Source organism: Sorex araneus, chromosome 4, assembly GCF_027595985.1.
Source record: "Sorex araneus isolate mSorAra2 chromosome 4, mSorAra2.pri, whole genome shotgun sequence".
Lineage (NCBI taxonomy): Eukaryota > Metazoa > Chordata > Mammalia > Eulipotyphla > Soricidae > Sorex > Sorex araneus.
The window spans coordinates 181,707,309-181,719,978 of record NC_073305.1 but is presented as its reverse complement, the minus strand read 5'-3'; the positions used below and the strand labels follow the sequence as shown (position 1 = coordinate 181,719,978).

General features: G+C 42.1%; 1 protein-coding gene across 1 annotated transcript in view; it reads right to left on the bottom strand.

The window, feature by feature from the left end:
* SCAF8 (SR-related CTD associated factor 8) overlaps positions 1 to 12,670 on the bottom strand; it is a 216,184-nt gene that overhangs the window by 139,129 nt on the left and 64,385 nt on the right. The window contains exons 8-12 of the mRNA XM_055135075.1: positions 12,324 to 12,500; positions 10,810 to 10,889; positions 9,253 to 9,370; positions 3,046 to 3,177; positions 1,914 to 2,026 (exon numbers count right to left, since the gene is read on the bottom strand). Coding sequence (XP_054991050.1) covers positions 1,914 to 2,026; positions 3,046 to 3,177; positions 9,253 to 9,370; positions 10,810 to 10,889; positions 12,324 to 12,500 — 620 coding nt within the window. The remainder of the gene's footprint in view (positions 1 to 1,913; positions 2,027 to 3,045; positions 3,178 to 9,252; positions 9,371 to 10,809; positions 10,890 to 12,323; positions 12,501 to 12,670) is intronic.

Below are 12,670 nucleotides of genomic sequence, written 5' to 3'. Positions count from 1 at the left end.
GGCTTACAGAAGGCAAGTTACAGTGGAGTGCTTTGGGATTTCCTCCTTCTAAAAGGAGGTGGTGAGCTGAATCAGCTTGGGAACCTCTGCTGAAGATGAAATTTTAATTCTGAAAGTTAAGACAGAATGTTTCCAAGTCTGCTTACAGGACTTCAACTTTTAAAAATTCATGGTGCTGGATTTTCAATACAAAGTGACATAAACATGAACTTTTCTTCCCGTCAACCAGAGCCACTGAGTCAACCAGAGCCACTGAGTCGTAGGAGATGTTGCTAAAACACACAAACTTCTAAGGCAAAACGAAACAATACAAACTATAGCACTGACTGCTGTAAGAGCTTGAGATTTACCAAGAGTTACAAAGGCTCTCATTTGCAAGAGATAAATATAGTAACTTTTTGAAACAAACAAGAAATACCAGGGAAAAGTCTTAGAAACTCCTGCCCTTCTCCTAGCGCCTGCGGTTCAGATTCTCCGTGGCTCTGCCCGCCAGAATCGGCAGCTGAAACTGTGCAGGGCGGGCTGGAGCACCCACACGGGGGTCAGCGCCTCTTGAGCCTGCGACCGGGCACCAGCTTGAGCCCAGGTCCCATCGGGAATAAGCCCAGAGTGGCTCCTGTGGCCCCCAAAAGCAACATATTTAAAACTAATGACTTCCAGTTGTGACACAGTATATAGAAAAACCTGCACACAGGAGTCCGTGAGAAGGGACAGCAAGTAAGCGTTTGCCTTGCAGGCTGCTCACCCGGGCTTCATCCCTGCAAGCGAGTAGCACCAGGAGGGATTCCTCAGTGCAAAGGTTCCTGTGCGCATCACCAGCTGGGCCACACACCCCCCAAAAAAGTATGTATAATCTACACAAAATTTACTAGGTCAACAAAAGACCTTTACATAAAATTTAAAATGTTGAATAATTAAAATGGAATACTTTACACTCAGAGCTTATAAATTAAAGAAAAATTTAAGTCTCACAACATAGATATAACTTATGAAAAATCAACACAAATTTGCATAGGCCTTAGACTACACTGAAAAACCCACTAAAAAAAAATCTAAATCTGCATGCTATATTATGTAGGGTGTATTCTGGAGGGTGTTTTTATAATGGGTTGATGTAGCTAATGTTTATTCTTTAAACTGATTTCTGTACATAATACCAGGTTACATAATACTTGCAAAGTATAAAATGAAACAAGATACAAGAAATGCAATAAATTTCTAACACTTCCTCCACAGTTTAACAGAGAATATATATATATTCTTTGTTTTGTTCTGGGGTCACACCAGGCGATGCTCAGGGATTATTCCCGGCTTTATTCCTGGGATTACTAGGAGGACCATATGGGATGCTGAGGATTGAAGCTGGTTTGATCACTTGCAAGGCAAATACCCTATCCACTATTCTGTCTCTCCAGCCTAAAAACAAAATCTTAAACTGAAGTATCATATTATTAAAGTCAGAAACAATCCAAAATCCAGAGCCATGGCAATATTACAGCAGGTAAGACATTTGCCTTGCACAGAGCTGTCCCAGGTTCTATCCCTGGCACCCCATATGGTCCCGAGTCTCTCCAGAGAGATCTCGGAGCACAGGGTCAGGAGGCAGCCCTAAGCACTGCCGAGAATGGGCCCCAAAACTAAGAGGGGGAAGAAACAAGCATAGAAGAAAGTATATACCTATCTCACAACATAGCTGTGCATCAATGAAAATTATCAAAATAACCACAGGCTTGTGCAATTAAAAACAAAAGTCATTTTCTAACTTTGAAATACTGGGTTACTTCTGAGCTTCTATCATTGTAAGAAAAACATTTCCTTTAATCCTGATGAAAAAACAAAGCCAGCATCTTTTAGGAAAGATGAACACTCAGAAAAGACGAACACAAAGTTTGCTGTAGATTATTATTACAGACCTTGAACGTGACCGCGAATGTGTTCTTGATCTTGAACGAACAGCCACTTTCTTTGCTTCCTGCTCAAAGATCTCTTCTTCCACTCCATCTTGCCCTTCATCTATATCCATATCCTTCAAGGTCAAAAAAACAAACAGAAAGCCTGGTTAGAATTTATATATGTGGACTGCCATAGTCTGGCCATAATAAAATAATCACCATATCCATGTTAGCATTAAGATCTGGTAAAAGGGTTCGTGTGCGAAAATCAAAATTTGAAGTGTGTTGGTTTGTGGTGATGTGGTATGTATTAGCAATGGAATCTCTACAGCTGCAAGGAACAATGACATCATGCAACCTGCTGCAACCAGGTAGAGAACTGGAAGATACACCTCGTGAAGTAAGCCCGCAAAAGAAAGATGAGCACAGGAGGGTGGCACTTATCTGTGGCATACAGGAAATTGAAAAAGGAAACGTGCTGTAGTGAGGGGGGATGCCTAGATCACCCCTGGCCCCAGGCAGAGAGAGGGCAGAGAAGGAAAGAAATCAAGGGAAGAAGCAAGTGGGAAGCAATGGGGGAGGCTTCAGTTACACTGGTGAAACGGGTGAGTGGTACAGTTACATATCCAAAACACAGATTCAACAACACTCAAACATTAAGCTGCGACCACTGGAGATAATGTGTCATTATAATGTGTCTGTGAAGGTGACAGACGGGGATGTGGCAAAGGTTGGGGTGGGCAGGGAATATGGAACACTGGTGGAGGAAGTTGACATTGATGGTGGGATTGGTGTTAAAATATTATATGACTAAAACGCAACTATCAGGAACTTTGTACATCGCAGAACTTTAATGAAAAAATAAAAAGCATTTGTTGGGGTAGGAAAGAGTTCAGAACAATACACCAAACAGTATTCTTTTTTCTAATTAATTTTTAAAACTTTCAGACTCTTGGGCTAGAGCGACAGCACAGCAGGAAGGGAATTTGCCTTGCACATGGCCGACCCGGTTCGATTCCCAACATCCATATGGTCCCCCAAGCACTGCCAGGAGTAATTCCTGAGTGCAGAGCCAGGAGTAACCCCTGTGCATCGCCAGTTGAGAGCCAAAAAGCAAAAACGCTCTAACCCAGAAAAGTCATCTACTCCGTACCTGCTGTTGAATATCTATGGAGTCATCCAAATTTGCTTCAGGTTCCAGGAAATGCTGCTGACTACTGCCTTGTGAGGGGGACGCAGAATGCTCGGACCCAAACGTTCCTTCCTGACTGTCCTGAGGGGTTGCCTATCGAGAAGGCACACAAACACACAAACAGAGGGGAGTAATAAATACCAAGGGAAAGAAGACGGAAATGCAGAAATAGCACAGGGTTGAAGATCAGTACATGAGGAAACACCATGTTAAAATATTTTATAATCAAACGACTATCACACTTTTGTAAAGATGAAAAGCTCAGTAAAATACATGGACCATTTCCCAAAGGGGGAGGGAAGAGGGCCCACAGGCTGATCAACTAGGCTTCACACAAAGCGTTTGGGGCCACACCTACTGACACTCAGGAGCTACCCGTGGCCTGGTGCGTGGGGGGTCACTCCAGACAGTGCTGGGTATCAAGCCCGGGGTTTCAGCATGCAAACCATGGACTCCAGCCCTTAAATTTTTATTGTGGAAAATATTAAATAAAAGAATGTATCCTGAATGTCATATAATGGCACTAAATAAAATAAAACATCTGTTAATACTTCTATTAAAATGCTATTAAAAAGTCTAAATGGGTACAGGGGCTGGAGCAATAACATAGTGGGTAGGGCGTTTGCCTTGCACACGGCCGACCCAGGTTTGATTCCCAACATCCCATATGGTTCCCTGAGCACTGCCAGGAGGGATTCCTGAGTGCAGAGCCAGGAGTCTGCCCTGAGCATTGTCCGCTGTGTGTGACCCAAAAAGCAAAAAAAAAAAAATCTAAACAGGTACAGCAGGTAGGGCATTTGCCTTCCACTCGGCTGACCACCAGATTTGATCCTCGTTACCCCATATAGACCCCTAAGCACTGCCAGGAGTAACTCCTGAGTGCAGAGCCAGGAGTTAGCCCTGAGCATCGCTGGATATGACCTAAAAAGATCAACAGCAAAAAAAAAAAAAAAAAAAAAAATCTAAACAAACTTTTTGTATTAAAAAGTTATTGTCTCATAGTGCACGTTCAGAAACAAAATGAAGCCCAAATGACAGTATCCAAACTGCCTCTAGCAGTGTAATTCTCAGCTTCCCTGGCCTCTGTCTCCAGGAGGCATGCACAAAACTCGATCTTCTACTGTTAAGAGACGTAGAACATCCCAAACAGCCTAGTAAAGCAAGAAAGCCTGTATCAAAATACTAATCTTGAGGTTCATTTTTCCCTTAAGACTGTAATTATAGGAGCTTGATATGTGACACATCTTACAGAACAAACCCAGTTAATTTTATCAGTTACAACCTGATATTAATTAATAAAAGCGATCACAAAAAAAGGGGGGGGGCTTGGCAGCTTGGCAGATGAAAATTCCTAAAACACAATCTTACGGGTGTCAGGGATCAACAAAATCGTCCCTAATTAGCAACAAGGGCCCCAAGGAACTCCTCCTCCCTGCTCCCGGCTACCTGATCCCAATACTCAGTTCCCAGAACCTGGCCCAGCCAACTGTCAGAGGAATCCAAGCAGGGAACAAAGTTAACTACTCTTCCCCCAAAGGGAGATAAGCATGTGACGTGACAGAAGTGTCCACTCTAACATCAGAGCAGTACAACTGCAATGGACATTACCCCTTTCAAACTTATGATGCCAAATGAGTACCTCATAAAACATTAACAAGTGTATTACTTCTACTCCAGTGAGATTAAATGGAAAGAAAGAGGCAAAAACAATAAGACAGCAAACATTAAAGAACCATTCCAACTTTCATAATCATGAAGGATCAAGTTCTCAAAGAACAATTAAAGCAATTTTCAAGCTTTAGAAATAGATTGTGCGGCTGGAGTGATAGCGTAGCGGGTAGGGCGTTTGCCTTGCAAGTGGCCAACACGGGTTCGATTCCCAGCATCCCATATGGTCCCCTGAGCACCGCCAGGAGTAATTCCTGAGTGTAGAGCCAGGAATGACTCCTGTGCATCACCGGGTGTGACCCAAAAAGAAAAAAAAAAAAAAAGGCTTCCAGTTCACACAATAAATCAAACATATTTTCAGCACACCATCCTGACTTGGGCCTGTATATGCTAAACAGCACATCCCGAGAAAAGTATAAACAAGACAGCAAGATGAATTTCAAGTTCACTCTGGGATGATCAAAACTATTATTGGGGGCCGTAGCACCAGAAGAGAGGGCAACCAGTTTTGATTCCTGGTATCCATATGGTCCCCTGAGAACTGAAGGGGGTGATAACTGAGTACAGAGCCAGGAGTAACCACCCCTAAGCACTGCCATTATCCTGAGTTCGGGGCCTATTCCTGGCTCTGGGCCCAGAAGTGGCCCTAGGTGGTGCCCGGGGGAGCATGAGTGATGTGGGACTAGGGGCTAGTCGAACCAGGACTGGCTGGGCACAAGGCAAGCGCCTTAACCCCTGTGCTTATCTTTATGGTCCCCAATATTTATAACCGTTGTTCTCTACAGAAGTTTTATCAAGAACTGAGATAAATTTTACAACTCAGTCAGGAACTAAGAGAAACCTTAAATTTCAACCAAAATTTGTTTTATGCAGTTAGGATTAGGTCCAGTAACTATAGCTAAGATATACAAAGGAACCTTAAGAGGCCTTATTTCTCTATCTGGAAACACTATTTCATCATCCTAACAATTACTCAATTATTACTTACACGTAAACAAACTTTAGAAAAAGAAATTGCTGAGACTGGTGATTAATTTAACAGTGAAATCACAATTCAGTTTTACTGAGTTGTTAAAATTAGAGAATTAAATTTCAAGAAGGTATATAGTTGGAAACTTTAAAACAGAAATGAACATTTAAATTTCTTATTTCTGCTAAAAATAAACATTTAAATTTCTTATTTCTGCCCCCCCCAAGAACAAACAGAAAAAACTTGAGAGTAACAGTTCATAGTTCTTAGTAAAATAAAAGATTAAAAGCCAAGAAATATGAAGGTTCTAGATGTTAATGAAGATGATGAAATTTAGCACAAAAGTAAAATATCAGAGTGTGAATATTTAGATGATTATATATGGTACGATTGATTTCTCGAACTTAAGAATTGATAAGAAAAAACACATCACCAAAGGAAAAAAAATAGGTACTTTTATCCAATTAGTCATACAAAAGGAATTAGTTCATTTTGTACTATTTTTAGACCAAGAACCTGGACTGCTTCATTTTCTCAAGAATGTCTGACATATGAATTTAACTGACATTAGACAACTGGCTACATTTAAATTACTTTCAATTTCTAAAAGTGTTTTCTTCCCTGTTCCTTTACTTTCACTTCTCTGCCATTTGTAAGATGAATAAAAAATACATTTTCAAAAAAGAATCTATGAGAACTCAAGAGTCCCTGGTTTCCAGCACACTGACATCCATCCTGTAGACTTCTTATATAGTTATTTAGTTTTCCCAACAACGTCTCTGTAAACAGACTTAATAAATTTTTATTGAGGTGAGAAGCCAAATGCTAGGATTAGCAGTATTTAGCAGATTTCTTTCACAGTATAACATTTTGCTCAGTTAGACATCCACTTTCTTAGTTTTTTTCTGCTTGGGTGACAGAAAAACTTTTTTAAAGGCCTAAATTAAACTCTCCAGTATCTCTCCTGACTTCTATTATTCTAATAACCCTACAACCTCAGTAGGCTGGAGTGTTATGTAGCTGAATCTAGGGACACTGACTCATTTAAAACAATTCAAGGCCCTGAACACATTACCTAACTTAGACATTATCAAGTCACCGCTCTCCTTTTTAACTTTCTTATAAAAAGTTCCTGGAGCAAAACAGCTACATACTTCTGCTATCCCTCTGACAGGTCAATGAAGGGCAGAACTTTTATCACCTTCATGTTCGTAACGTTCTCTTGACTGGGGAAGAGGCTGACTCCTGGCACTGGGATGCTGGGGATAGAGCCCACAGTGGCCACAGGCTACACGAGCGCCCTACCTGCTGTACTACTGCTCCAACCCTCTTAGCTTTTTTTTTTTTCTTTATTTTTTTCCTTTTGAGTCATACCCAGGGATGCTCAGGTATAAGTTACTCCTGGCCCTGCACTCAGGAATTATTCCTGGCAGTGCTTGGGGGACCATATGGGAGGGATGCCAGGGATCGGAGTTGGGTTGGCCGAATGCAAGGCAAAAGCCCTCCCCGCTGTCCTATTGCTCCAGCCCCGCTCAGTATTTTTTTTAAAGGCCCTTTTAGAACTGTTACCGAGCTGTTACGAGCATTTCATTTTGAGCTATTTAACTCCTGACATCATTATAAAATACATGCACTCCAACTTCCAAAATAGAAACCATCATCCTTCTAAGGTGGTCCCTGGGCTCCTTTTGCTCCGGCAACTCTCTCTGAAGTTCCCCATCTCTCAGTGCCAGTATTGGACGCATGCCTGACCTCACCTGTGTTCTGGGCGTGGACAGAGCTGCAAGTAGCACGGGCCATGCTACTCTTCTGAGACACTGCTCTCACTCCTACCAGCCATAAGAAGTGGACTAGTAAGCAAAATGTTTATCAAATTTTCTGCATGTTTCACTATTTTAAATATATTAAGGCAACTGGTTTGGTTGAGCCAATTACATAATCTATTAAATTTACAGTTACTCTGCTGATACATCTTTCTGATTCTAAATATCATAGGTTTTAATCACTACCCACCTTATGCTTTAGAAAAGCTGCTTTTTTTTCTTCACTCCCTTTTCTTCATCACTCATTTCTGAACAACGAAGCTTTTAAGAACATCTACTCCTTTCAAAGGGATCTTATTACTGTATGCTCTAAAATTTTGGAGATAATGTATAGAGCAATTAACTAAGTGCAGATTTTTTTTTTCCCGGAAGGTGAGATTCTTAAGACAGAATCACTTTCTCAAATCTCTAGTAACTTTTAGTTATTGGTGTTAATTAGAAGCTAGTCAGAGCTCTACCTGGACTTTACTGCTTCGACTAAACCTTCTGAAACCAAACCAAGTAAGACAACGGAAAATGTCCCGTTTATAGCTAACCAAATTTAAACTTTGCCATCACTGCCATCTGCCTCTGGAAACAGCTCTGCAACTCTTTACTTTGTATTACAAAACTATCTGTTTCTTTCCTTTTAGTTACAACTTTTAGTTTTCTTCAAAGAACATCTAAAAATTTCATTGTACTGTTCTTCTGGCACAGGGACTCCTAGGCAGACATAGGCCACCCTAAGGAACTGGCGCCAGCTGCTATCAGAGCTCTCCCTCCAGCGAAGCACAGGGCCCTGCCCAGCCCCAGGCCAGCACACCTCCTTAGCGCCACCTCAAGCTCGGACCCCAACAACACCTGCCGCTGGCTAACCCTCCAAAGAAACAGCTTCCTCTCCACTCCCAGCCCTCACTTACACCTACTGCAGAAACCAGAACTCCACCTCCTCCCCCGACAGACAGACGCTGGCGCTCATTTAGGAGCCAGCTCGCAGCTTACAATCTGAGCAACAGAGAGAAGGGTGGGCACTGCCTAACACCCATATATATTCCAAACTGTTTACATCAATATATATTATAGGCTTTGTAATAGATTTAATCCTAGCCTTGCAATTTGACATATTTTATGAATTCTAAGGTATGGGGTTCTCTTTCACCTTGTATATCATTTAAAGTTATATTTTTATAACTTACTGGGGATGTTCTACTTAATATTTAAAACTTTCAACTATGCATAAAATAATGGTATGTCTTAAATGCTATGTGTTAACTCTATTTTTGCATTCGCCATTTAATTCCACTAAGCCTCTATTTGCTCTGCTGTACAATGGCAGTCACAATTATGCTTAATAAAATTCTGGTGATAAGTCTAGTTCAGGGTAAAAATGTCTTATCACCATGCACACAGCAAATGCATCCTATTATTTAACAGCTAAGTCAGTGAAGAGCAAAGTACAGGGAGATTTAAGTCAGAACACTGAAAACCATCTGTTTCTGCTCTCCACTCCCTATACTTGAAGCAAATTTGCTCTCCTAATGCCTGTGAAGTTCCTAGGACACATTCTGATCTTCCTAGTTACAACCTAAGGGAAATCCCCCGAGTGTAGAGAGGGGCTAGGAGGCTAGGCACTACAGAGAGGAGAAATGCTGTTAGTAAAAACAGAAGCCGGCACTCAGCGGCCACAGACAGCCGTGACCCTGACAGCCACGAGGGGGCGCTAGGAACCTTTTGCGGGTGCTGCTGTTCCAGGAGCTGCTGCCTGAGGTGCTCCAGGTTCTGCTGCTGCAGCTGCTCCGCTATCTGATGAAAGATGGAATTGTTCACAGACTCCGAGACGTGGGCGCTGAAAGAGACCAAGCCGAAATGGATTAGAAAGCCAAGTGAAGAGAACACCACGAAGGATAATACCTGAGCACTCAGGACTCTCCCCTCTGAAACATCACTACTGAGAATGCTTCAAAACGGACTAGCTCAAGATGGAAAGAAACACTGCACTAGAGACCCTAGGGGAACAGCTGTGGGCTGAGGTACCCAGACAGAGGAATCAGTATTGTCTGCATGGAAGCACTGTAAAGAAACTGCAGTCAAGTCCTAAAACCAGTTCCAAGTCTTTAAACACCTCAACTTTTGAAACAGAAGGGGAGATAAATGGTCTAGTGATTGGATGTGTGAGACCAGCACCTACCCCGTAATAGATCCTGCAACTGCAAATATGCTTTCCATGACTGTCAGGTCCGTTAAAAAGAAAAAGATTCTAGGTAACAGTAAACATTTAGCCACACTCTGGGAATTCACCCCTGGAATACACCTGGAATTCCAGGTGCCCAAGGGAAGCCAGGAGCCAAATGAAGCGGGCATCCCAGAAGGGGCAGTCAGGATGGTGAGAAGTCTCAACAGCTGGAGAAACTGTCACCTGAAGCAATGACCCTCAGGGGGAGAAGGGCGCCTATTTTCAAACAGTGGAAGGCTCTGCCTCAAAACAGAAGCAAATTTGTTTCCTTGCTTCAGATAGCCTAATATGACCAGTGGAAAGAAAGCAAACAAACGAAAGAACTTATAAAAGTGACAATTGCTTCTCATCACAGAAAGCTATGAAATGAAACACTGGGATAAACGGTCTCAGAGGACCATTAGTGCAGATGCTAAAGATTATTCAAGACACGGCCCTAGGTGGCCTGAAATTCTGCTCCTAACCTGCAATTCATAATCTAATACATTGCAATTTCATTTCATAATCTAAAATAAGAGTTTAATACTTTAATGAGAATACTGAAAGGAAAACTTTTTTCGTGCATGATATTACGCAAAATACATGATTCTGGTCCAGGAACCTAGAGCCCCAGAGACCCCACACCCGACTCTGTCCTCTGGCCCTGTCTCCCATCTTCCACTCCGACCCACTGTCCAGCCTTCACTTGTCCTTTTAAGAATTCCCAGACAACCGAATGCTCTACAAACAACTCAAAAATAAATTTCAAATATGCTTGCAGCTGAGTTAAATATCTTAAAGTCTAATATAAACATCTATAACTGAAACCACCATTTTTTTTTTGTTTTCCCATAAAGATTTTTGCTGTATGCCCCCAAATTTGCAAAGCTCTGATGAAGATTCAAACTTATGGGGATGCCAAGAGAGAGCAATTCTACCCATCCATCCCTGGGGTCAAGAGCTCGGCAGTCTGAAGTAATAATACAACTAATTCAATTAACAACACCCCTCCCAGTGTGCCTAGAACTAACAGGAACAAATACGGTTATGAAGAAAAGTATAATAATTCTTACAGTTGTGAAGCTGGAATTTCCTTTTTCGGTTCTTCGCTATGTTCAGAATCTTCCCCAAAATCAAACCTATCCATCAACTTCTAAGTGGTGGAGGGTAGGAGGACAGAAAGAAGAGAGAAAATTTAAAAACACATCTTAGAAATCACACCTGCTACTATGAAGACCAGTAATGTCCCATTAATTATCCTCTAGTATCGCTCAATACTCTGGTGCCCTGTCTGGGCTGGGTTGAGGCCGGGGCTGAGCTGGCTGCCACACGCAGAACAAGTGCTCCAGGCCTCCAAGCGAGCGCCACACCGTTCTATCAGCTTATATTTTAATGAAACATTTTATTTGATTAGACCTTCACTATTTTTTTTTGTTTTGGGATGACACCTGGTGGTGCTCAGGGATCACTCCGGGGGGGGGTTCAGGGGTGATAAGGGATACCCGGAATTGAACCCAGCTTGGCTATGTAAAGTTCATCCTTACCTGCTGTACGATCCCTCCGGCCCAGACCTTTACTCTCTTTAAGGTATACACGGACTTACATAAAAAAGCAAATCGTAATACTTGGGAATAAATACTAACACTCGAATTTTCTATCAGAGAACCTGTTTGGGCCAGAGAGACAGTATGGCAGGGTTCGGGTGCTTGCCTTCAAAGAGGCCAAGCCGCAGTTGATCCCCTGAGCACCACCCGGACCGACCAGAGCCGGGAGCAGGCCCAAGGATAGTCAGGCCACAAAACAAAACACACCACCAACACACACACAAAAAAACACCGAGGCAACAACCAACTGACCCATTCTTACTATCGTTCTCAAAATGCTCTACTGTAGTCCTAATATTCAATTTAAAGGCTCTTTTATGTGGTCTAATTACTTAAGACTAAATTTCAATTAAAAGCTGCAACTAAAAACATCTACTTATCTGAAATATTGACATCTGCTTCCCAACAAAACAATAAATAAAATATAAATTACACCGGTAAGGTTTTATAATGTTTCCACAATTAATAAGAGTACTAAGTCCATCATACAATAAATTATGTGAAAAAGATTCTTAACTTTAGTAACAGCATCCTTTATAGGTAGGCCTCAAATTACCGTAATAAAAGTGAAAACTTTTAAGACTTCTACAGGGAACTATTCATATAACTTTAATTTTAACAAGCCAGAGTAGTAAGGATACCGTATTTGCAATGTCCATAAAAGTAGAAACTTCACATAAGTTTGTATGTAATGTACCTCACGGTAACTCACTAATAAAAGTAGAAACTTCAGAAAACAATCATTTCCAGTTCAATGTTCAACGTGATTTAACCGACCAGTTATCTTCCATTTATATTTATTAGTGCCTAAACTATGACCATAAAAATTTTTAATGGAAAAATTAAAACTGAAAATATGCTTCAAGTAGTACTTTGGAACTAGTTCCTTTTAGAATGTGAGGCTTGCCGCAACATCCCGCAGCGATGGGAAGCTTATAAAAAAAGGGAGGTGCCCTCTCGGAGGAGGCCGCCCCGATCTCTACCTTGTGGAAGGACACGCCCTGCTCCAGGGGATTGAGCGTGTTGGCGGCGGCGGCCGCGGCAGTGAGCTGGGCCGTGAGTGCCTGCAGCTGGACCACGAGCCCCGCGTCCAGGGCCTGCAGGATGGAGGGCTGAGGCTTCTGCTGCTGGATCTGCAGCGTCTGGATCAACTGCTGAAGCTGGAAGGGGAGAAAGAACAATCACTACGTGCGAGAGGGCTTCAAAGCGTCTAGAATTCTGCGAGAAAGTCAATCTCCCTGTGGCCTTTGGAAAGCAGAGGCAGAGCAAGAGCTCTGTTCTAAAGCTGACTTTCTGAGCGCACCGCGCGTAACACAGTCCTTAGTAAGTC